The sequence below is a fragment of the Carlito syrichta genome, unplaced genomic scaffold (genome assembly GCF_000164805.1).
Source record: "Carlito syrichta isolate Samal-C Ts95f unplaced genomic scaffold, Tarsius_syrichta-2.0.1 Scaffold53212, whole genome shotgun sequence".
Classification (NCBI taxonomy): domain Eukaryota; kingdom Metazoa; phylum Chordata; class Mammalia; order Primates; family Tarsiidae; genus Carlito; species Carlito syrichta.
This window is the reverse complement of record NW_006997308.1, coordinates 1,676-28,317: the sequence shown is the minus strand read 5'-3', so window position 1 is coordinate 28,317 and position 26,642 is coordinate 1,676. Positions and strand designations below refer to the sequence as shown.

General features: G+C 41.9%; 1 protein-coding gene across 1 annotated transcript in view; it reads left to right on the top strand.

Moving 5' to 3' along the window:
* LOC103250766 (tryptophan--tRNA ligase, cytoplasmic-like) overlaps positions 1–25,598 on the top strand; it is a 151,379-nt gene extending 125,781 nt beyond the window's left edge. The window contains 4 exon segments of the mRNA XM_021707917.1: positions 1,001–1,134; positions 21,358–21,412; positions 24,287–25,086; positions 25,088–25,598. Of these exon segments, the coding sequence (XP_021563592.1) occupies positions 1,001–1,134; positions 21,358–21,412; positions 24,287–25,086; positions 25,088–25,598 (1,500 nt within the window).
* The last annotated feature ends 1,044 nt before the right edge of the window (positions 25,599–26,642 follow it).

Genomic DNA, 26,642 nt, shown 5'->3' with positions numbered 1-26,642 from the left:
TATGCTGTTTAAAACAAATTTTTTAAATGTCCTCAGTATTGCCTTTTCACACCAAGAACTGTGTGCTGAAGGGGAGGCCACATCCAGCCTCTACCCTACACACACAAAGCACAGACACACGGCTGGGCTCACACAGGGAAGGGAGCCCCAGGAGTCCAGACCCTCTTGGGCACTGTCAGAGGCATCTGGCAGAAGTAACTTGATTACTTGATTCAAGACCCACACGACATGTTTTGCAAGTATAATTTTTTTTATTATTTCTTTGGGGGTAAAAAAAAAAGTATACACATAAAATTAACTTTTAGCATATTTTTAGTGTGTTTGCCAACTGTTACATGGGGGAGGGGTGTCAGACTTGGTTCTTAAAATTATGTATTTAAAAAGTGGTCATAAGTAATTTGAAAAGAAAAGAAAGCTATCACAGAAAGCCAAAAGGCTATTACCACTGGGTGAGGCAAAGCTAATCTAGGAATTTCCGAAGTGGATAAATATGAAGCTCCGAACTGGGTCAAGTGATGCATATCCAAGCAACGGCCTGCCGTTCCATATTTAACATGAGACTGGGCCATATATCTAACAATAGTTAAGACACTGTGTGCCCAAGGGCATTCCTTGGTTCAATAAGATATGTAACACTGAGCAATTCAGCTTCTCTCAAAATTAATTAAGTTTTGGAAGACCTACAATATGCCTGCTCCTATGCTAAATTTCATAATCATGTACTTTTTGAAATCCTCTTCATAATCATAAGGACATAGAAATTATTATTTGCCAATTCTGAGCGAAGAAACTGACTCAAAAAAGTTTTATAACCTTCCCAGCATCACACAGTGTCCTGGAACATCAGGACTGGCCAGGAGATGGAGCGTCTGAAATCAGGAAGAGCAATGCCAAGCCAGGACACCAGCAGAGGGAAGAGAGGAAGCCCGGATAGAGCAACAGCTGGGACATGTGAGATGCTGCCCAAGCTGGCCTCATTTTCCCTTCATCCACCTGGAAGGCGGACTTCTTCCAAGGCGCCTTGAAGATCTCCAAAAACCTTCTGACACTCAGGAAAGCTGACTCAGGATTCAAACACAGGAGTGATGTTGATGATGATGATGAAGAGATGATGAAGGATAATGGCAATGACTAGTAGAAGCATGATCTATTGAGCTATTTCTGTGAGCCAGGCATGGCTAGATACTTCACAATCTTTATCTCATCTTGTTCTCTCTGTAACCTTGTGAGGTAGAGGTTACCATTAATCTCCACACTACAGATGAAGAAATTGAGGCTCACAGGAGGATGGGTTCCCCAAGGTAACACCGCTAGTGGGTAGTAAAGCTGAAGCCCAATCCCAGGCCTCGTGACTCCAAAGGCCATGCTCTTAACCCATGCACTCGGTGGCTTTCCCATAGCAATCTAGCCACAAGCCCCAGGGAGGAATTTGACCAAAGTAATGCCTCAGATTCCATGCAGATATGAAATGCTATCACAACGACTTGGTCATTTTCACGACAGATGCATTCAATGTATGTTTGCCTTTTGCATTTTAGTTACCTTTGTTGTTGGACAGAAGTTTTTCGTTTTATGGGCCCAAACTTGAAAACTTTTCTCTTATGATTATTTTTTCTGCAACTTCAATACTTGGTAAGATATTCTGCTAGAGTGGAAAAAATGTATATAACAACTGTATTTTACTTGAGTCTGTTTTCTGGCTGTACGTTCTTTTAACTCTTGATTCCATCTGGAATTCATTTTGATATATGGTAGTAATCAAATTTTAGATCCACTGACCTAGCTAACACTATTTCTGACAAAAGCCTCCTCATTGCCCCTTTCTACAATTATTACCACAGACAAGCCATTCTTCTTTCAAAGCTGAAGTTTTCCAAATGCTTTTCTAATCATTTGATTTCCTGCCAATATATCCATGAGTCTCAATATTCCTAAACTATATTAGACTATATTATTAAACTACATTAAACCTTTTATCAAATAAGTTTGACCAGAAAGAAGACTTGCTAAGATGGTGACTCATAGCAGATCTCTAATGTCCCCATTTTTCACATGTCCAGGGAAATGATCAACTTTAGTTAATACTCCATTAGCAATTTGTAGACTGACCCTGCTGAAGATAGCTAAGATTGGCATTCCCCCAAGGTGTCTACAGCATTTCACAGACAACTGATAAGTGCTAATTATCAGTGGACAGGCAAAGTGCCCAGCTACAGAGGCTGGATGCCCCAAGTGAGGAAACAGTAAAATCACCACATCTATGTCATAAGACATAGAGCTGCAGGTCAGAGGAGAGAAAGAATCTTTTTTTTTTTAAATGCTTTTATGAAATAGATTTCCCCCAAGAAACAGGACAAAATTTGAAACATTTTTGAGTCTTTTTTCTTTTTTTGAAAGAGAAAGAAAGAGAGGGTCTTACTCTGTAACCCAGGCTGGAGTGCAGTGACACAGTCACAGCTCACCGCACCCTCAAACTCCTGGGCCAAAGTGATCCTCCCATCTCAGCCTCTCAAGTAGCTAGGGCTATAGGTATGTGCCACAAGGCCCAGCTAATTCTTTTTTTTATTTTTTATTTTGGTAGAAATGAGGTCTTACTATGTTGTGGTGGCTGGTTTTTAACTCCTGGCCTCAAGTAATCCTCCTACCTTGTCCTTCCAAACTGCCAGAATTATGGGTGTGAGCCACCATGTCTAACTGCACATTCATGAGTTTTATGCTCAGTAAGGTTAAAAAATATATTGCATCTATGAAAGTAAATCAGGCATAAGAAGTAACAACCTAACATCAGGAAAGACTGAACAGGGATGAAAACAAAACTGTGGAATTAAAGCTGTAATGGACAGGTAGATACTACAGAAAATTTGATTACCAAAGTGGAACATGAATGAGAAATTCAAAAGACTATGCAGAAAGATAAACTTTTTTTTAATGTATGAAAAGAGGAGAAACATTGAGGAAATCCAGTCTACATATGACCCTAATGCTCACACTAGTCTAGCTTTTTAAAATAACAGCTTGGCCAGGCGCGGTGGCTCAGCCTGTAACCCCACCACTTTGGGAGGTCAAGGCAAGAGGACTGCCTGAGCCCATGGGTTCAAGACCAGCCTGGGCAATTTGGTGAGACCTCGTCTCTACAATAAGTCACAAAAACTAGCCGGACGTGGTAGTGTGCATCTGTAGCTCCAGCTACTTGGAAGGCTGAGGTGGAAGGATCGCCTTAGTCCAGCAGGTGGAGGCTGCGGTGGCTGTGAGAGTGCCACTGCACTCCAGCCTGGGCGACAAGAATGAGACTTCAATTCAAAAATAAATAAATAAAATAACAGCTTTATTAAGATATAATTTGCATATCCTACAATACAGCATTAAAGTGAACAATTGAGTCGATTTTAGTATACGTACTTAGATGTGCAGCCATTACCACAATCAATTTTTGAATATTTTCATCACCCCAAGAGAAACTTCATTCCCTGAAGCCCTTAAACACTCATCCCTGCCAGCCCTAAGCAACCACTAATATACCTTCTGCCACGGTAGATTTGCCTACTCTGGACAGTTCATATAAATGGGATCATATAACAGTTGGCTTTTTATAACCAGCTCCTTTCTTTTAGAGTAGTGTTTTTGAAGTTTATTCCCATAGCAAGCATCAGTACTTCATTCCTTTTATAATCAAATAATAGTCTATTGTATAGATAAACCACATTTTGTTTATCTCTTCATCAGTTGGTGGACACTTGAACTGTTTTCCCCTTTTAGCTTTTATAAATAATGCAGTTTAGAAACATCCATGCACAAGGTTTTTTGTAAGTTTTTTTTTTCCTCACAAATATGTTTCCATTCCTCTTGGGTATCTACCTAGGAGTGGAATTGCTGGGTCATATGAGAAGGTTATGTTTAAATTTTTGAGGAATTAAAAGACTGTTTTCCAAAGCAGTTGCACCATTCTACGTTCCCACATGAGTAGTGTATGAGTGTTTCAATTTCTCCACATCCTTGTCAATACTTGCTATTATCTGTTTTTTTAATTACAGTCATTCTAGTAGGTATGAAGTAGTGCCTCACTATGGTCTTGATTTGCATTTCCCTGATGACTAATGATGTTGAGCATCTTTCCATGTGCTTTTTTGGCCATTTGTATATCTTTTTGCAGAAATATCTACTCAGATCTTTTATCTGTTTTTAATTGTGTTATTTGTATGTTAATTATTGAATTGTAAATTATTTAAATATTCTAAATACAAATATCTTATCAGACATACGATTTACAAATAGTTTCTTCCATTCTGTAGATTATCTTTTTACTTTACTGATGGTGTTCTTTGAAAACTTTTGAAGCACAAAAGTTTTTAATTTTAATGAAGTCCTACTCACCCATATTTTGTTTTGATGCTTCTGCTTTCATTGCCAAGAGCCCATTGCCAAGACCATTAAGATTTATGCCTATGATTTCTTTAAAAATTGTATAGTATAAGCTCTTACATTTAGGTCATTAACCCATTCTGAGTTAATTTTGTATACTGTGTAGTAAGAATTCAAACTCATTTTTTTGCATTTGCAAATTCATTGATCCCAGCACTACTTCTAGACTTTTTGAGTCACTATGCCCTTTCCCCAGCTGGAGCCATGTATGTACATAAACAGTCTTGCCACTTGAGCCCCAAGTGATGCACCAGGAAGCAACTGCAAAGGTATGAAGGAGACCAGGAACTTTTAAGATGGCATGATACACACACTACTTACAAGGCACATTCCACATAAGTGGCAGCAAACTGACCGATCCAATCCTCTACTTTGGGAAGTATAAACACTCCCACGAAGTTTGTGAGATTAATGGGAACTCTAGATGACTATAATTTATCGCACCAACTATCATTTTGGCTAAGACAGATCATCTTGATCTAATGCTACATTTTCTAGCAAAATGGGCATAATATTTGTATATTTTCTCACATCTTCTCAGCATTTATTAAGGCAACAATAAAGGGACTTAATGTGACTCTATGTATATAATAGCTTATTGTAATAACTTCCTAAATGTAATCTTTTCTTTATAGGATAAACTACTTGGTTCTGCTGTGTCCTCTTAGTTCACTTATCTATGTTTTTTAAACATTTAACAAGATTGGTCTAAGATTTCCTTTTTATGCATCTCTCTTGAAAATATTTAAAATATGATACTTTTTGTTTGACTTCAAACTCATCAGGAGGGTTCTTTTTGAGATTGAATCATTTTATGTATTTATTTTCAAGAAACCCATTTCTTGGAGAAACTCTAATTGCCCATGTTATTAGCTTTTAATTTTTAGTATTCTGCATATCTATCATTATCTTACTGTCTGAGCTTTACCTTTATATTCATTTTTTCCTTCACCTTTATCTTGATTAAAATTTCCAGAATTTGTCTTTTGTTTTAAAAATCAGTTCTAATAACTATTTGTAAATTCTGTTTTCTATTTTTATTTCTTTCCAATTATTTATAATCACCCTATTTATACTTTTTGCTTTTTGAGGTGTTGTTTTTTTTTTTTTTTTTTTGAGCCAGGGTCTCACTGTGTCCCCCAGACTGGAGTACAGTGGCATGATCACAACAATCATGGCTTAAGGCAGCTTCGACCTCCTGGGCTTATACAATCCTTTCACCTCAGCCTCCCAAGTAGCTAGTACTACAGGCACGTACCACTATACCCAGCATACTTTTTTTTAATTATATGTAAAGACAAGGTTTTGTTATGTTGCCCAGGCTAGTCTTAAATGCCTGGGCTCAAGCAATCCTTCTGCCTCAGCCTCCCGAAGTGCTGGGATTATAGGCGTGAGCTACCATGCCTGGCTTGTACTTTCTTAATGTTAGTTTTCCATTCATTTTCAAGCTCCTATAATATTTTTTCTACTCTGATCTTTATAAATGGACATTTATAAAGCTGCATAAAGGTATACTAATCTGTGATTAAATGCAAATATTTCATGGGGACTTGAAAGAATATACTTCCATTTGTATAATATTATAATAATGATGTGGCTTTAAATATTTAATTTTATCACTTATTAAATTACTTCTGTTATATAAGAAACGTGTTGAAATTTGTTATTCTCTAGTCTTATGCTGCCAATGGTTTTTCACTATGTATATTTTGACATTACTCCTTAGCACATAAAGTCTCATTACTATTAAAGCTTAATTCTCAATCAGTGTTTCTCAATGTGTAGTCTTGGACCAGAGACATCAGCCTCGCCTGAGAACTTGCTAGAAATGCAAATTCTCAGCCCCTAGCCCAGAACTAAAGAGTCTGAAACTCTGAGTGGGACCCAGTAAGAGACCTCCTAGTGATTCTGATGTGCCTCACGTTTAGAGAATATTTAGATCTATATCAAAAATTCCAGCAATATAAAATGATTCTAAGTGACTCAATTAATGGTTACTATGGCCATTCTTCTTTCTTTTTTGTTTCTGTTTTCCTAATATATCTTTGCCTTTTATTTTACTGTTAATTGTTTGTGTAATTTTTGTTTAGGTGTATCTCAAGAACATAGCAAACCCAATAGATTCTATTTTATGATCAAATTGGAGAATGCTTAGCTTATTTTATTTTATTTTATTTTTTTGAGTTGGCGTCTCACTCTGTCGCCCAGACTGGAGTGCAGTGGCCGCTCCCGGCCACCGCAGCCTCGACCCTGCTGGGTTGTGGCGATCCTTCCGCCTCAGCCTTCCAAGTAGCCGGAATTACAGGCATGCGCTACCACGCCCGGCTAATTTTTTGATTTATTGTAGAGATGAGGTCTCGCTGCCCAGGCGGGTCTCAAACCCGCGGGCTCAGGCAATCCACTCACCTCAGCCTCCCAAAGGCACAGGATTACAGGCTGAGCCACCGAGCCCGGCTACTTAGCTTATTTTAAATGGAAAATTTTAAGCATTTACATTTATATTCATGCTTGTTATGCTTGGTCTCTCTGATGCCATTTTATGCTTTCTGGGTTTTATTTCTTTCACATTTCCTTTCTGTTCCAGTTTTCTTTATAAGTCACATTTTGTTTTAATCTTCTGCAAGTATTTGGAATTCTACTAAATTGTATCTAAAACTTTCAAAATTCATATTTAGTTATCAGATATAAAGACTGTCATTTTTACTCTAATCTATTAGAAATGTGGACATTAGCACTGGAATTGTTCCTTGCATTCCTTTATTTTGAATGCAGATAATTTTATTTTCTCTTTTAAGCAAATAATATGTGTAATTACTTGCAGTCTTTTGCCTTCTGTGTAACCACATCTTTCACTGATACATAAATTATATCTATATGTTTAATATATTCAATGCTCACTGCAGTGTAATTTGTGCTTCATGACTAATTTGCTAAGCAATATTATGTAGGTGGTATATTTCTCCAGATGTTTCTCCAGACACTGAACATGTCTGACAGTGTCTTCCTGTTCTCTTCACACAGGAGCCACAACTTTCTCCCAGAAGCTCTATATACTTCACTACATTGCTTTCTGGCTTTCAGCACTGCCAATCTGCTTTTTGCTTATTTGTCAACAACGGCTTTCTTTCTTCTCTGTTCAAGATGCTTGTAGGATTTTTTTCTTTTTCTTTGAAATCCATTTTTTAAAGACTTTTTAAAATCCAGAAAAGCTTTTTTTTCACCTTTTTCTTTGTTTATTGCCTCCACTCCATTTGCTATGAATTTTTCCTAGAACATCTATAATCGTGAAGTGAATTTCTGCTCTCTATTGCTTACAGCTGCCATCTTCTTTGATGTGGCTTTAAAATCTTTGCCCTTTCCCTCTCTTTTCTAGGAACATTTACAGTTTGTCTTCTGCCTCATTTAATTGCTTTTATATAGTATTGTCTTCACTTTCTTAATTCCTATGTGGATTTCATTTTAGCTACTATAGTTTTTTCATTTGTATGCATCCTTTTTTTTTAACTCCCTCCCCAACCCACCCACCCCTTAACAGCTCGGTCAGTTTAATGAAAGAAAGCATCCTCATGTAACTTGTTTGAATTGGTATTTTATTTGTTAAATGTGTTTCAGTTTCTTATACTAAATCTGCTTCAAAGGAGAGTGAATTTGCTTAGTCACAGTACATTACCATGCTTCTTTTGTGCTACAGAATTTTTCCATAAAAACTTATACTGACTTTTCTATGTTCTCATCTTTATAAAGGAGATATTTTCTAGCCCAGTATTGAAGCATTGCCAAGAAAGGATTGCTCTGGGACTAGTCAGAGACAGTGCAGGGGTGGTAGAAGAGGGTGACCTCTCAACTCCTTCACACTCCTACCTTCAGAGCCCAAAGAGGACAAAAAAAAAAAAATACAACAGATTATAAATGCAGAGATTAAATGACCTAAATAGGAGCAGAGCCCCTTGTGGGGTTCTCTTTACATCCAAAGGAACCAAAGACAGAAAATAGGTTCCTGCTGTGCCCTCACTGAATACACTGGGGGGACTTTATCACTCAGACCCTGGACTAGGGATTCAACATGACTTCCAGTGATGAACCCTGATTGAGGGGGGAAGGCTTTGTTGTCAGCCCAGCTGTGCCTTGTGTCTTATGTATTATGCTTAATGAGTGATACCTGAATCAAGACTCTCCAACTATATATAGTGAACCCAGGCATCCACTGAACCTGACTCAGCTGCAATGCCTTTAGACTATGAAGTCCTCCAAGAAGCTGCTGTGGAAATGGCTTCCATCCTGGGACCCAGGGAGCAGCCTGGGACAAAGAGAGTAGCCCAGAAGGGCAGTGGCAAGTAGCCTTGCCCTGTGGCTGCTCAGCCTCAGAGTCGGGATTTGAACACAGGTTCTTCAGTTGAAGAAGACAGAATGAAGTAAAAAGAACAAAATAGGGAAGAGGAAAAGGAAAACTACAACATAAATTTACCAAGAATGAACAAAGCATACTTCAGCAGTCATTTAAAGAGAATCCTCACCCTGATTTTACAACCAGGGAAGAACTGGCCATAAAAGTCAACTGTCCTTTGCTTGTAATTGACTACTGGTTTCAAAATACAAGAGCCAGACTACCACCTAGAGAGAGACACAGAATATTTGCTACCAGGAAACTGCATGAATTCTCTGCCCAAGTTCGCCCACTGATGAGCCTCCAAGAAAGCCAGGTGGAATCTCCCAACTACGACACTGAGCAGAACTTCTCTTGTGCCCAGGAGGCTCTGCTGGGTAGAGCTGTTTACATTTTTATGAAGACACAGAGGATTCCCAGTGGACAAGATGGTTCCAGTGACTCTGTAGCCCCAGGTATCAAAGAAAAATCAAGCTGTGTATCAAGGTGACCATGCTGGGTATCAAGGTACACAGGAAGTGGAACCTTCTCCCAGTTATAGATCAGCCATCTATCTTCGTTCTCCTACATCTTTGGTGCAGTATTTTAAGGGATACAAGCCTGAGACAAGGAAAGCCGGCAGGCAAGGCTCCACCTTTCACATGGTGTTCATAATATTCAGGACAAGAGGCAACAGCAGGAGGAGCAAAAGGTCCATTTTCATTACCGACTGTTTCAAGAACAACAGCAGAATGGTTGAGAATGTCATCTTCGGCAGCCTCAACAGCCTCAGAATTACCAAAAGAAGCTGGTCTTGCAGGATCAGGTTATGCATCTGAGTCCTAGGGATGCAAGCCAGCAGGTGCCCTCCCTTCAGTCATGGCAGAAGGCCCAATGTTCTCAAAGTAATCGAGCCCCTGTGCTCTCAGATGTAACATGCACCTTCACAAATAGTGGTCAGGTCTCCACCAACGTCTCTTAGGCAAGATATGCAGCAAGGATCTACAGAGCAACCCAGATCTCATATCCAGCAGCTTTGGGATGAGATGCCTGTGCAAAGGGCCAGTGCTAGGACCAGGAATATAACTCCAGGAAATGGTACTAAGATTCAGAGAACATCAGCCGCTGGTCTTCCCACAACCATCCACAAGAAACCCAAGAGAAAAGACTCTCCAGAGCTTGCTCATAAGTCTACTGACTTCACGAACTGTTTGTCTCTTCTGGCAGGGCAGCGGTACTCACCAGTGGTATAAGCACTGGACTTTACAGCTGATAGTGCCTTGAAGAGGCTGAGACAGAGTATGGAATACAAAACTAACAAGTACAAAGGCAGCAAGACAACCCTCAATGAGAGTAGTTGCCAAATTCAAAGCAATGTATCCTAATTCAAGGGTCTTATTTTAAAATCTCCATCAATTTTCTTTTGTTCACTGATTGCCCCTTTATTATGATAGACACTTTTCATTTTATGATCACATTGCCATCTTTTACAGCCCCCGCCTCCAACACTGTCTCCTCAGAGGTAAGATTCGCAAGGAGAAGTATAAGAATATGAAGGAATGCACAGCAGCAGCCTTGACGTGGCTTTGAAATGATTCTCATCACTTTGCACTTTAGGATGTGGAATCACATCTCAAGTATTCCATGGAGTTCTGTCCATTGGAGCAGGTCGTGCCAGTGCTACCATACGCAGCCGTTGCAAGCTCTGCATTCCCCCACCAAGCGGCACCACCCACACAGCTGTTGCCAGTCTTCTAGGAGAACAAGTCTTCTTGAATAGCAGAGTTACCGTACAGTGCTCTCTATTTCTTTCCATTTTGTTTTTTGACACTATTTAACAACATGATTACAAAACATATGCTGGCTTTGACAACTGAAGCAACATGGAGGGTTAAAAAGTAAAAGCTTGATCCTTTTTTCTTGTACTCTTGAGTTTATACTCCTGAGGTAAGCATTGTAAGGGGATTGTGCTTTCTCTTCCATTGTATGTTTTTCATGTCTATTTTATATTTTAACCAACTTGTGTCATGTGATACTTATTAATTTGTAAAATGAAGTGTGTTTTCTACATATTTCCAAGGTATGTGGCATGCAGAGTTACTTCATTTCATAAATATCTTCTGTTACTATATTAAGGTTGAGAATAGATAAAGAAACAGCAACTTTCCAACACAAGTGATGGGTGTGATTTGCACAATCACTTTGGGCAGCCAGTTGGAATATTTCTTGAAGTCGTTGATGCCTGGCAGTTCTGTTATTGGATGTGTCTCATATAGAGATCCTTGCAAGTTCTTACAAAACACAGAACCCCAAATTTAAAAAAATAATAATAATATAAAGTAATAAACTAGGACAGTTAGAAATAACAGACTCGGTCTGTGTAATTGTGAGAGTGTCCTGGACACAATGTTCAGTAAAGAATCAAGTACCTGTATAGTTTTATAGTTTGATAATTATGAAAATAAGGGATAAAGCAGTAAGCAATGAGTATGCTTGGATGCACACATGCATTCACACACAGCAAAACTACAAAAACATGGACTGGGTTTATATCCACTAAATTACTAAGAGTTGCATTCGGACAAGAAGGAAAAAGTCATTTTTTCTCCTATATTTTATGAAACATACCTTGTAAATGTGCATAAAAATTCTAGTATCTGTTCAATATTGTATTTAATGTGTACACAATTAACTCATCTGCCAGTGAAGACATTTTTATTTCTATACAATCCTATTACTTTTTCTTCTTTTTTACTGTATTAACTGGGAATTGCAGGTAACACTGGATATGGAATCAGAACAGTGAGAGAGAGCATCATTGTCTGAATTTCCCAGTTTCAGATTTGCTGTGATGTTTAGCTTACATTACCAATTTCTGCCAGAAGAGTCCCTTTGATTCCCAAGTAAGTTTCTTTATGAGTCCACCTCCACCACCACCACCACCACACACCACACACACACACACACACACACACACACACACACAGTTTTTGAGTTTTTAAGTGCTTTTTTCAATGGTGACAAGAATCATGTGGGGTTTTTTTCTGTAACCAGCCCATGTGGTAATTTAAGTGGATTTTTCTTAAAGAATGTTGTTGTCATTGAAATAATGCAACTATGTCGTGATCTATCCTTTTTATGTACTGTCAGATTAGGTTTGCTGATATTTTTATTAAAATGTTTACATCTGTGTTTGTGAAGATGTTGCTCTCATAGGTTTTTAATGGTACTATCTTTGGGGGGGGGGTTGTTTTTGTTTTTTTGGACCATGTTGCCTTGTCATGAATCAGGTATGCTACTTCTCTTACTATTCTCTAAAATCTTGTGCAAAATGGCACTTATTCCTTTATTAAATGTTTCATTGGATAAAAAAAAAAAGAATACATGGGGGACAGGCACAGAATTTTATAGCCAGAAGTAAATTAAGGCCCAGAAAGGTTAAACTCTCTGGCTCTCTCTTTTTAGCTGTGGTGTAGCCTGCCCTTGAATCTAGGCACCCTGACCTCCACACTCAAGCTATCTCATGTGGCTACACAGGCTGTGCACAGCACCATTCACAGAGCTCCGCTTACATGGCTGTAATGCAAATGGCACCCCTAGAGTTGTGGACTGTAGCAGTCCTAATTCAAGGGTCTTATTTTTAAATCTCCATGGAATTTTTTTGTTCACTGATTGCCTCTTTATTATAATATACACTTTTCATTTTAGAAGTACATTATCATCTTGAATAAATCACATCATTAATCATCCTTTTAAAGTTCCCTTCTTCTCCCCAAATGATCCCTATTTTCTCTGGGGTCAGTTCTGTTTGTTCTTTCTCATTTTTTGCTGCTCATTCTCTTCATGAGTCTGGTGAGCACTGGTTCTCCATTCCCAGTTTTGAAGAAATGTGTGAACTGATTAACAGAGCAAGATGGAATTGTTTGCCGCCGAGTGAGGGGAGTGAATGTGAGCTTTCTGTCTGTAGGGAAGGGTGGTGACTAGAAGGCATCTCTTCAGGGCGTGAGATCTCAGAGCCAGTAGGTGGCACCATCCCTGATGCCCACAGTGCCTATATTAAGAAGATTGTTTTCTGGACTGCAACCAACCATATTGTGGGGCCTGGCCCCTTACATACAGGTTTCTCCATTTCTTCTCTCCCTTCAGCCTTGGATGAAAAGGACACTCATCATTCAGAGGGACTCCAGGGGGAGAGCAGGAAGAGAGATTTAAAAAGCTAAACAAGGCAGCCACCCTACAGACAGTTTGCTCATTATCTCTAGGTTGGCCACTCATCCTACTCCCATCCTGCATTTCTCCATACTGTGAACTTCTGGGATGGGGAGACTCTCCTCTTCCCCTTGAAACTTGCTCCCCCCTCACTGCTGCTTTCTTTAGGGCAGGGATGAGCCCTGGTCCTCTCTAGTCTGGCTTGCCCATGAGCTTAAATACAATATACCTTCTATATTCCAGAAATTCTTCAAGACAGTCTAATTGTCTAATATGCCACGCCCATGCTCACTGCTCCATAAACTCATTTATTCTCATACTTTGTTACATTAAAGTAACTTATTCTTGTTGATAATTCTAAAGGTGGAAGGGGTTGAATGCTTGTGCTCAGTCTGCCGTCTTGAACCGACAGCTAGGTGAAAATCTAACAGTTAAAATAAGAGGTGAGGAGCAGCTCAGAATGTTAAGATTATTATTTTTAGGTACTTTCCTGAAGTGACTTAAAAGATCACTTTCCTAAATTCTTAAACTTAAAATTTTATATTTATGTACTCTATATTCTATATAGATTCTATTTAAAAATTCTGTATTTTATATGCTGTACATTCTATAAATTGTATAAATTTATGTTTTATGCTTGTAAACACATGTATTTATAATTTATATAAACCCTTTCTAAAAGTCTATATTTTAAAATATATGTATTTTTTACAATGATAAAGATATTTGTAAAGGGTCTTTACAGTTATTGAAACAGTGATTTGGAACTCTGTCCCATGAAGACCCGAGGTTCAGCAGTGGAGGAGGAGGATTAGAAATCAGTTCCTAGTGTCCATGCCCTACTTCAGAAAGGGCACTGCCGCTTTTGTCTACTTTATATACTTGGGGTTCTGTGTCCGATTCAGCTGGAAAATGAGCACCAGAGTCTACAAAATATTTGAAACATTTTGTATTAGAGGCTTCATATTATGCTTTATTCAAGTCTGCTGTGATTTATAAGTTGTTTATTGGGTTGTTTATTTAATAATCACTAAAGAGTTGGCTGCTCTTAACAATCAGAATTTATTTTATTATTGTATTCTCTTTTGGCACGTTTGTCTTTCTTGATTGCATCACAGGTTTCTCCTGCCACCTGGTGGCAACATATGTCTATTGCAGGAGCAATTTCTAAATTTAGCTGGTATCTGCTGAAGTTGCAAATAAAACTCACAAAGCAGCAAAGATTTGTAGAGAGCTTTTTCTTTTTTTTTAACATCCATTACAAGTTACGAAGGACTTCTACATCCATTATCCCATTTGACCTTTCCACCAGCCCTTTCAGGTGGGTATTCATATTCTCGCTCATTTTCAGGAGAGGACAAAGCAGTTCAATAGCTAAATAACAAAACAAAGAAGCAAAGCTAAATCATTAACCTTTGACGGTGGCCAGGAAATTATGGAATGGAGACTTGACCCCAAGCTTGTAATGGGTATCAGAGACTGATAGCCTTGTGGCAATCTAAAGTCTTAAGTCTGGAGAGATATTTGGACCAAAGGTATAAAATTGGTAGTAATCAGAGTAGAGGTGGTATTTGAAGTCATAGGTTGATCACAACTTGGAGCCATGAGAAATGACACAATGAAATGCCAGTAAACAAACCAAGCTGTTATGGCTTCGTGGTGGCAAGTGAGAGAACAAGTTTTGTTTTACCAGGAACACAAAACACATAGCAGTTTGAAATCACAGTGTGAAGAATAGAAATCTCTGTCTATTGCATGAAAATGCATAGTTTAAAACAGAAAGAGAAGTAGAAGACACAACAGCTCCCCTCTACACAGGCCAGATCACACCTAAAATTCAAGACCCTCCTTGTTATGAGAAACACAGATGTGACAGAGAAAAAAATAATAAAGTGTGAATATTGACAGTTTCCCTCCTTACCCCTCACTCTCAAAAGGATTCTTTCTTGCCAAATTATCCAGTCAGTCTCTAAACATTTTTGTGAACGAGGGGTAATTAAAAAGGGAGATAATACAAGATGAGGAAGAAGATATCAGGATTCAAAACAGGGAAAGAACTAAGGGCAAGAGGAAATAGATTTATGTAGAAAAGAGGAAGGTGTCAGAGATGAAGACAGACCTTATGAGCTGGGTTTAGAAGAAAATAATTTAGGGTTTAGAGTGAGAGAAATGAGGCTTAGGTATTGTTGCCTCGTAGAGCAGATGGATGTATGCAGAGAGAGAGAACATAACTGAGCAGAACTTCAGCTGGGTCATCAGGCAGAGATGAAGCAGATCATAGGAGCAAGAGATCAGCGCCTGGAGCAAGTCCCGAATCCAGGCAGATGACAAGAGGTGCAAAAAAAGGCCACAGATCAAGACTCTCGAGAAAAAGTCCAAAACCAGCTTGATTCTGAGGCAAAATCTGTGCCATCCAGGATTTGCCTGTTGAGATAAAAACGAAATCCTCAGCATAGCTGGGTCCTGACCAGCAGATGCCAGAGAGAAAGGGTCCATCCCACTAGATAAAGGAGAAAAAAGAGAGGCTGAAAAGGCTTCTGACAGACTCCAGTGCAATAAAAAGAATTCTGTCCAGGGCTAAAGCCTGCCATTTTATAACTGGTGACCTTAAAAACTTCCCCAGGCCCCAAGGTTACCACCCTCTGCTTATATGAGGGGGACCCCCCAAAACAGAATTATTTTTTGGCAGCCTTGTAGTACAGGCTTCCCCCACTAGGTAAGTGTTCTAGGAACCCATTGGCATCAGTGTACCAGCTAGCACTGTAGTGAGAGGCTGCGTTCAGCTTCAGTGAATATTTTTTTAATTTGCCCATTTCATGATGGGTGATATACGCGAACAACCTGAGCTGAGTGTTCAGCAGTTTTTAATAAAAAAAGGCATGACTCCTGTGTACCCCTCCCCCCATTTTTTGTTTCCCTGATGGAAAAAAGTCCTCAAAGGGAAATGTTTTGTCAAAGAGGAATGGTTTTGAGCAGTGGAAAAAGCATCTCAATAGGTATATCGCATCAAACGGCACTCTGAAGTTGACCAAAGTTTTAACATGTAAGAATAAATACACAATATTTTATAAATAAATTCCAGTTTTGGAGGATTGCCCCTCGTATATAATGAGTGGAAATGACTGGGTGATCTCCCAGGGCTCTTCCAGCTCTTACCCTCTGCCTTAGTGCCTCAAAGCACCCCAACTGGCTGCAGGCAAGTTAGCTGCATTCGTCCTCCAGAACAGGTGGAACTGAGAGAAGTGGGTGTGCCTTTACAGCTATGTCTGTTGCTAAGTGTGTCCCTGCCCAAGTCCCACCTCAGCCTGCAGTTTTCATCAACAAGCCCTTCACAACTACCTTTGGGGTGTAACCTCCAGCACACCCTTCCATGCACCAAGTTCCAGTCACACCCTGTTCTTCCGGGTTCCCTGGGCTCACTCAGGGCCTGTGCCCCTACTCGGTCCTCTGTCCACATGGAATGTCACCTGTCAAACACTCATGCTTTATATTCTCAATGGATTCTATCACAGGAAAGTGCTAGTCACCTGTCAAACACTCATTTTTTGTGCTTCTCGATAGATTCTATGAGAGGAAGGTGCCAGTTCCTCATTTTCTGAGGCTAGGGTCTCTCCTCCTTAGAATCCTGGAAACCTGGAACTGATGGGCTTCGGGTTCTTAACTCTTTGTCTTCCCTTTCAGAGTATAATCTCTTTGAGGGCTCAGTAAATATTTACTAAGCCGTTTATTAATAATTAAATGGATGCATAATGCTAACACATTCAGCCACTTCTCACTATAGTCACTGTCACTATCTTCATCTATCACTTGGAATTTCATAATAACGAACTGTTTTCCTTATATCTGCTTCCCTTCTATCATTCCTCCTCTTGTAACCTAAATCAATTTATCACTTCTCTGCTCTGAGTTCTCCAGAGGAAAAAGCCACAGCCTTTAGAATGGCTCACAAAGTCCAGCATGGTCAGGTCTCCTTCTCTCTGATCTTTTCCACCGCATTCTGCCTCTCCACTCCAGCCACCCTGGCCTTCTTGCCCACAGACATGCCCTGCCTCCAACTCTTCTGGGACTTTGCCTGCCTGGTTCATGCCCTCATACCCGAAATCTTTGCTTCCCTGTCGCTTTTCCTGGGAGGAGTTCTCTCTGACCAACATATTTTAAATTTGCTACATGTTCCTCCCTTGGAATTCCCTGTCTGCCTCTTCACTTTATTTTTTCCCTAGTACTTATCTCTTTACAACGTATGACATAATTTACTTACTTTATATACTTTCTGTCTCTCCGAAAAAGCCTTTGAAGTATGATTTTTGGTCTGTTTTGCTCACTGCTGTATCCTCAGTAGTTGGCACTTAATATTTGTTGAATAAAACCCCTGGTTCCCAAATGGGTCAATTCCAGCATGGTGTCTCATTCAAATACTCTAGTCCAGCAGCCAAAAATAATTCAAAACCTTTACTGGACTCTTAAAAAACGCTCAAGGAGATCATTATGATTTAAGTGACACTTCTCCCCAATGGAGTCTTCCCCAGGTGCCCTGTCCATGAAGGTTCTTTCCTTTTCCTTCCTCAGGGGTCAGTTCCCCCTCATCCCCACCAGAAGTTGTCACCAGAACTTCTACTTCCACCACTGAGCCACCCTGGATGGCAGGAGGTGTCCCTCACTCCTTATGGAGAAAAAGGGCAGAGTCCTCTAAGAAGTACAATTCTCTCAACCTGAGTGCTTTCCCCAAAGTAATTGCAATAAATAATATTTTTGATAATAGTTTTGTTACAAATGCAACCTTAGGCAGCAAACAGGCCAGGGACTCCAATAATTTTCCAAGCAATCACTCTGTGTGTTTATTAGTTGAGGTACTTAGACTGTTTTCATTAACTTACTTATGACCACTTAGGTAGAGGTTAGGACTTCCCTTCTGTGTAAACTCTAGTTTGAGAACCCTGACCTTTCTGGGGAGTGTAGGGGTTGGGGGTCTGGAGCATTAAGGGTCATTAAGGGTCTTCCTAGGAGAGAAACTGAGCTAACCCTCCCCCACCCCACACACACACCGCCCCAATATCTAGGTGTTCAGCTCTCTGAGCAGGAGGCCTGACTAGCTAAAGAAACATTTTAGTTCTAAGGACCTGGTCATTTCAGCTGGTGGCCAAGACTCAGGATTTAGGAGAATAGGCAGTCATTGGGAGAGAAACCTCAAAGGTGATCGGACTCCAGAGCTGCTGCCCTTAAATCACAGGGACTGAGAACCATCATTACCAGAGGGGAAAAGAAAGAACTAGGATCAAAGGTGAGCCAAGACCCCAGGAGTTCCCCTGAGAGTAAGTCTTATGCAGCAAAGGAGACTTGGGGAGCATGAGGGGATTAGTCAATGGACCATAAGGGGTCACCTGGTCCCAGTTAGGCCTGAGGGCCCTGACTCTGAGCATACAAGGCATGCACAGTAACGCTGCTGATAAAATTCCTTCCTTGGTTGAAAAGGGCACAAAAATCAAGAGAATTAAGCCTGCAGGGATGGCCATCAGAGGAGCAGCCAGAAAATGTATTCATCCATGCATGCATGCATTCATTCATTCATTCATATATTCAACAAAGATGTATTGAGTGCCTACTATGGCCAGGTACTGTCCTCTTGAAACTGACATCCTACTCAAATATCAAACCTATTTGGTACAAGTCACCAGTAGGGAATGTCCCTAGTGACAGCTCTCAACTGGCTTCCCCAAATATACTTGTGCCACACCTGAGGCAAACTTTTAAAACAAACTTCAAGGAGCATGGCCTGCTTGCATTGGTTATATACTTTAACCCCAGAAGAAAGTTTAACAACCACACCAAAATCATAATGCCTTGAAAAATAAAAGAATGTCCGCGGCTGATTTTATTATTGTTATTTCCTAGAACTCTTGGCAGCTACTCAGATTCCAGGATTCCGCAGAGCACAATTTAAAATCCTTTGTCCTCAGTCAGGCTGACCTTCCAAAGAAGAGGTGGGCACACGCTCTATCCCCCAAGCAGCAGTAGCAGTGAGCTAGATCAAAGCAGTGAGCCAGGCTTCATTACAGGAGCTCTGAGGCCTGAATGGGGCCTCCCAGAGGATCCGTGTGGACTTGTAAATAGATGCAGTAAAAGAGTAAATAATGAATTTGTGCAATTGGAGGGAAAAACTCCGAAGCCGTTCTGGTGATGGGGAGACAAGCATTTTTTTTAAAAAGCCTGAGCAGGCATCTCACCCGACAGATGTAATGGCTTCATATACATTCATGAGATTTCCTCTGGCCACTCTTCCTCTTTTTCAGTCACAATCATAAAAGACAAAGGGAAAGACAGAGGGGAGACAAAGACAGATCCACTTTAAGGGTCTGGATTGCAAACACAACCTACAGTTTGTAAATTGCTTGGAGACCTTTGGAGGGAGACGCAAGGAAATGAAAAGGAGAACATACAGGGATATTGCTGTTTAGGGGGAACTCTCTGCTCTGGGCAGAAAATCTTGTCTGGAGAATAGCTGAGAGGCACAATGCCGACAAGACATGAGATTGCTTTGGAGAAAGGACGTGACTCGCTCTCCACTCTGCGTTCTCCCGCCTGTCTCCCGTGGTCACCACAAAGGTCATACTTGTGGAAGCTCCAAGGCTCTGTGGCTTTAGGTACCTTCAAAACCAGAGGGCTCAGGGGTCCCTGCCCTGTTTGTTGGCCTCTCCTCCCTTTGACCCCTCTCAGGTAGACCCTCTGAGATCCCAACCTGTGGCAAAGTCAGGAGGGGAGGGGTTGTCTCAAAGTTCAAGCCCTGCGGTCACACTTGCTGCATTTAAATCCCAGCTCAGTCACTTTTTTCGTAAGCTGCATCTTCTTGTAGAAAGGATTTATGGTCTGCTGCAAAACGGCTTTTCAATTTTCTGCATTTATGCATGTGGCGCTTTGTAATTTGGAAAGGGAGATTTATTGGTTTTAGAAATAAACATGACTGAGCGCACACACACACACACACACACACACACACACACACACACACACACATGAGGAGATTGGCTCCTGGTAACTTGATGTCAAGTTCTTGTGTCATACTGGGGTCTTGTGCCCTGGAAGGCAAGCGTGTGCTGCTGACTTGTGCTGGAAGGAATGCAGCAGCACCGCTGAAAAGGAGGAGACAAGATCACAAGCCATCTGCCTGTCCCACACCAGGCTGTGTGTTTAGACCCACAGCGACAGAGCCAGCTCAGCGGGGGTCACAGGCTCCGCTGCCTCTTCCCTGTAAGTGAGGCTGACCCCGGGCTGCAAGCTGTTTGGGAGTCCCGAGCCGCCAGAGGGGCCGCTCTTCAGAAGGGAAGCAAGAGGAAGGTCGTACCCAGGCGTGTTTAGCCCTGGCCTGGCAGCAGCGCTAAGGATCCTTGGCACGGGGCCAGCGTGGATAATTACATTTCACCTGCCCAAACCCTCCCGTGGTTTCCCTCAGAGACATCTTCCACTTCCGTGGTTGCCATGATCCAGAACATAAATACTCTCTCAAAGGCAGTCTTCTATGCCTGAACAGCTGAGAGTTTTTGTTCCTTACAAGAAAAAATCCTCTTGTAACAACACACTCTCATTCCTTCATTCCTTCAGCAGACATTTATTAAACACCTATTTAATAAGTGCTAAGCACTGAGCTTGAGATGCAAAGATGAAGAAGTCAGCAGGTTTTTTTGGCCCTTAAGAAGCTCTCTGCCTAGTAGGAAAACCATCAATATGAGTAGTAAATGCCCATAAAAGTAGAGCTAAGAAGCTGGGCACAGTTGCTGAGGTGGGAGGATTGCTTGAGCCCAAGAGTTCAAGATCCGCCTGGACCACATAGTGAGACCTTGTTTTCTACAAACAATTTAAAAATGAGCCAGGCCTGGTGGCACATACCTGTAGTCCCAGTCACTCAAGAGGCTGAGGCTGAAGGATTGCCTGAGCCCAGGAGATTGAAGCTACCGTGAGCCTGATTGTGCCACTGGACTCCAGCCTGGGGGACAGAGTGAGACCCCAACTCAAAAACACTGTTTAAAAAAAGTAAAGCTAAGAGAGATTCTAAATCTTCTTGGAAGAGTCAAAGAAGGCTTCCAGGATGGGTGGTTTCGCAACGCGCTGTTCATAGAATCTCAATAAGCAGATAATGAGGAAGAACCTGCATGGCAGAGGGCAGCTACAACCACAGAGCAAGAGGCCAAGGAGTGTGGCATTGACAGCAAAAGGGAGCCTGGTGGGAGTATATGGCAGGAGAGAAAGGTGGAGGAAGAGGGGGAAACCACGTCTCTGGATAGATTGGGAAACTCATAGAGTATAATGGTAAGGAATTCATCTACCATGCTGGAAGGTCTTTAAGCAGTGGGACAACTGATCCATTTATATTTCAGTGAAGTTACTCTGCGGCAGTATGGAGAGAAGACTGGTGAAACTGAAGAAGCCAAGGTCAGAATGTGCAACAAAAATATGACGCCATCATCCTAGGCCCAACAAAAGCCAGTGGGAGCCCAAATAAAGACAGAGGCAGAAGAAGGGAAGAATGGACAGATATGAGCATTCAGGAAGAAGAATCAACAGGTTTTTAGTGCCTGGTGGGATGTAAAGTGAGGGAGAAGAATCTAGTAGGATGGATGGCAGGACTAGAGGAGGCAGAGTGAGGGCAATGAGGGGTTTAGATGGAGAGTCCAGAAGGCAGCTGGAAATGCAGGTCAGGGCTCAAAACTTCCATACATTTTCTGCAATGACTATAGGCTACATTTTATTAATAATTCGTCTCTGTTGGCTCTAGGCCCTCAAATATGAGCTTAAGAACCACCTAGAGCAGGGGTCTCCAAGCCCAGCCTGGACCGGTCCCAGTACCAGTCAGTGACCTGTCAGGAACCAGGACATACAGCAGGAGGTGAGCGGTGGACCAGAGGAGCTCTGCCTTATGTAAGGTCAGACAGATCAGCAGCGGCATTAGATTCTCACAGGAGCACGAACTCTGTTGTGAACTACACATGGGAGGGATCTAGGTTGACTGCTCCTTATGAGGCTCTAATGCCTGAAATCCCCCCACCAAGGCTCCATCTGTGGAAAAACTGTCTTCCATGAAACCAGTCCCTGATGCCCAAAAGGTTGGGCATTGCTGACCTAGGGGGCTTGTTAAGTACAGATTGCTGGGCCCAACTTAGAGAGTTTCTGATTCAGTAGGTCTGGGGTGCCCAGCCCAAGAACTTGCATTTCTAACAAGTTCCTTGTGCTGCTGATGGGACTGACCTGGAGGCCATACTATGAGAGCCTTTGCACTAGACTTTTGTTTGGACTATTTCCCCCCTTGATCGAAGATTTTTCTCAAGACGGTTAACTAAAAGGGCTGATACAGAGACCAACAAAAATGTTCCCTTTAACCAACAGAATTCTAAGGATTCAGTTCTAACAACTAAGAACATGTGTTCAAAGTTGGCAGCTAATTAATCACTCATATTTTTATTACTCAAATGACAAGTTTTTTTAAAGGAATCTTACCCTATAATAATAGGTAATATATTTGGGGAAAAGGAGGCTCTATGCCAGGTATTGTACTAAGCACTTTACATACATTGTCTCATTGAGTTCTATCAATAACCTTATAATAAGTGATTATAAGAGGTTATAATCCTCATTTCTAAGATGAGGAAACTAAGGCACTGAGTGGTTAAAACTGGTCCAAGGTCAAGTTGCTGGTAAATGGCTGGTTTACCACAGAATCTATGTTCAAATAGTACAATGCATTGCCCCCTTTATCATGCCATATTTTGCTCTATGAAATAGGCTAGCTCACTCCTAACCCAAAATCTTCCACTCCCTATTATACCATTAGCCTACAGTGGCTTCCTGAATCTGTTTTCAAACATCTGCCAGCACATAGCTGGCAACCACAATTGGGGTGTTATAATCATCTTTCGGCTTCTTAGTAACCCTTGTGCATTGAACAATCAAGAGAACAGAAGGGTCAAGTGGAAGGCAACACCCTGTAGTGCTATGAATGTGTTGGAGGAACTTCTGCGCTCTCGCCTGGGGGATACCCAGGCATTCTCAGCAAATTAGAGTATAAGAGCCTCTCACAACATATGTTGCAGCAACATCCCTAGACAGTACATGTGGTATCATCCTTAAAAGAGAATTTTCAGAAATCCCTAAACAATTGCAAAGACTTTTTGGCCACCTCCAAAGAGATAACAAACAAAGCAACCAATTTATGCCCCAGTTTTCTTTATATAGAATCTATTGGTAGTTATTTTATCCCTAAGCTTCATGAGTAAACTGTGAGATAGAATGTGTCCTATAAGATCACGGGACATCAGAAATTTGTGACCTGCATCCTAGTATCATTTTCATGTAAATTCCTAAAAGCTGGGAAATGTCACCAAGACTGCTTCAGGAAGCCATGGGTACCAGGACCTCTCCGCCCCTCACTTCTCACTTTTGAGAGATTAAGTTTTTTGAAGAGTATAAGTGAATGCCCTTCTAGAAAAGACCATGCTAAGGAAAATTTCAGCATGAGGACCATTCCCAAACTATCCTAGAGCTAAGTCTGACCCAAACAGTCCCAGACCCACCAGCAGGGGGTTTTGGAAGCAAGTCTGGATGTTGAGGCAAGCCCGCACATGTAAGCCTTCTTCCAAATTTCTAACCACATTACTGGCCTTCAATATCACCATTAGAGCCTGGACTCTAGGAACCCCACCCTACTTCATTCTTAGACCCCCTTTTCCTCAGGGCCTAGACACTAGCATCCATAACACTCCCATCACCAAAATCATCTCCCACCCCTGCAGCTGGTTAGGTCTTACTCTAACTGGGCAAAACCGTTCAAAACAGAATGATGTCTCCTGTTTGAATTCAAGAAAATTATTGGTTTTGGCTCCTGCTTCCCTAATCCAGACACCACATTACTGTGCCTTAGAAACACTGCTACGTCAGAGATGGCTAGTCTTCGCCAAATTTATTTCCTTTTCTTCCTGGGCACATAACTCAGTCGCCCTTGCACTTAGATGTGGCTATATAATTCGGTTTTACCAAAAGAAAGTGAGAAGTGGTGTTCCGGGTCTGGCTCATAATAAAATCCCTCCAATGTGACTTCTTTCCCCTTCCAGTGACTGGGTGCTAATATCCAGGATAATCTTGAATGCCATGTATTAAAATTGGCAGAGCCTGTCAGCCTGGATCCCAGGATTTCTGGGTGGAGCATAATTAGCCACTAACTGTCTTGAACTGTTCATATGAAAATAAACGTGAATATATGAAGGGGGACCCACCAAAAAAAACCCTGGAATTTATTGATTAAAAAATGTGTAGGTGTCTCGCCCGGCATCGCAGACGGGCCGGGCCGGCCCGGATGGAATTGATCCTGCAGTAAAAATGAGCTGCAGAGCTGCTGTGGGGGAGAACTGCAAGGCTGACTGCCCTCCAGGGAACCCAGCACCTGGGAGCAATCATGGCCCAGAAGCCACAGAAGCTGAAGAGGATTTTGTGGACCCATGGTCAGTACAGACAAGCAATGCGAAGGGCATCGACTATGACAAGCTCATTGTTCGATTCAGAAGCAGTAAAATTGATAAAGAGCTGATCAGTCGCATAGAAAGAGCCATCGGCCAGAAACCACACCACTTCCTGCACAGAGGCATCTTCTTCTCTCACAGAGACATGACTCAAGTTCTCGATGCCTATGAAAACAAGAAACCATTTTACCTGTTCATGGGCAGGGGCCCCTCTTCTGAAGCCATGCACTTGGGCCACCTCATCCCGTTTATTTTCACCAAGTGGCTGCAGGCTGTGTTCAACGTGCCCTTGGTCATCCAGATGACGGATGACAAGAAGTACCTGTGGAAGGATCTGACCCTGGACCAGGCCAAGGACATCATCGCCTGTGGCTTTGACATCAACAAGACTTTCATATTCTCTGACCTTGACTACACGGGGATGAGCCCAGGCTTCTACAAGAATGTGGTGAAGATTCAGAAGCATGTGACCTTCAACCAAGTGAAGGGTATTTTTGGCTTCACTGACAGCGACAGCATTGGGAAGATCAGTTTTCCTGCCATCCAAGCTGCTCCCACCTTCAGCAACTCCTTCCCACAGATCTTCCAGGACAGGACATGTCCAGTGCCTGATTCCGTGTGCCATCGACCAGGATCCCTACTTCAGAATGACGAGGGACGTCGCCCCCAGGACTGGTTATCCAAAGCCATTCCTGCTGCACTCCACCTTCTTCCCTGCCCTGCAGGGTACCCAGACCAAGATGGGCACCAGTGACCCCAACTCCTTCATTTTCCTCACCAACACTGCCAAGCAGATCAAGACCATGGTCAACAAGCACGTGTTTTCTGGAGGGAGAGCCACTGTCGAGGAGCACCGGGAGCCGGGGGGCGACTGTGACGTGGACGTACCTTTCACGTACCTGACCTTCTTCCTCCAGGACGACGACAAGCTCGAGCAGATCAGGAAGGACTACAGCAGCTGCGCCATGCTCACAGGGGAACTCAAGAAGGCGCTCATTGACGTCCTGCAGCCCCTGGTCGCTGAGCACCAGGCCGGGCGCAAAGAGGTCACGGACGAGGTCGTGAAGGAATTCATGAGGCCCTGGAAGCTAATCTTCGATTTTCAGTAAGACTTCTTTACAAACAACGTGCTCATCAAGAACCATAACTTATCAATAATCCCAGCCCAAGCAAAGCGCCACCCACAGTAGTACCTGCCACAGAGTCATTGCCAGGCCTGGTGTGTATCAGCCTGTGTGTTATCAGTGCTGTTTCTTTATTCATTTCTCTCTTGCGGATGATCAAGTATTGGCTGTCTCTGTGCAGTCAGATAGAGGAGTCCAGCTGGGGGTCTCCCCACAAAGCAGCCCCAGCATGGAGCCTTCGGCTGCAGGTCCATGGCCACTGAGGACTGTCTGAAAGCATCCTGGGGTGTCAAATGTACTCTCCACACCTGCTCTGTAAAAAAATGTCTCTGGTAGCACATGCCTGTCGTTCCAGCTATTTGGAAGGCTGAGGTAGAAGGATCGCCGGAGCCTAGCAGGTTGAGGCTGCGGTGGCGGGAGCGGCCACTGCACTCCAGTGTGGGTGACAGAGTGAGATTCCGACTTAAAAAAAAAAAAAGTCTCCTCTATATGCATCTATGGAATCCAAATGTCATGACCGTAAAACTAAAAGTGCCTGAAAAAAAAATGTGTATTTATTCTTACATGTTTAAACTTCAGATACCTTCAAGTACCCTCTGTTTGATGCAATATACCTATCAAGACACTTTTTACGTTGCTCAAAATAGTATTTGAAATCGTCAACTTTAATGCCTTTCAGTGCTTGTGCTGTTTTTTGTTTCACTTCTTCCACATCAGCAAAACATTTCCCTTTGAGGACCTTTTTAATCCAGGGAAACAAAAAAATCCCTTGGGGTAAGTATGGGTGATTAGGGAGGGTGGGACATGGGAGTCACGCCGTTTTTAGTTAAAAACTACTAAACACTCAGGGAGGCGTGGGCGGGTGCACCCATAAATTACCCATCATGAACTGGGCAAACACGCTGAACGAATTGAAAAAAAATTAACTGAAGCTCAACACAGCCTCCCACAATACTAGATGGTACACTGATGACAATGGGTTCCCAGAACACTTACCTAGTGGGGGAAACCTGTACTATAAGGGACCCA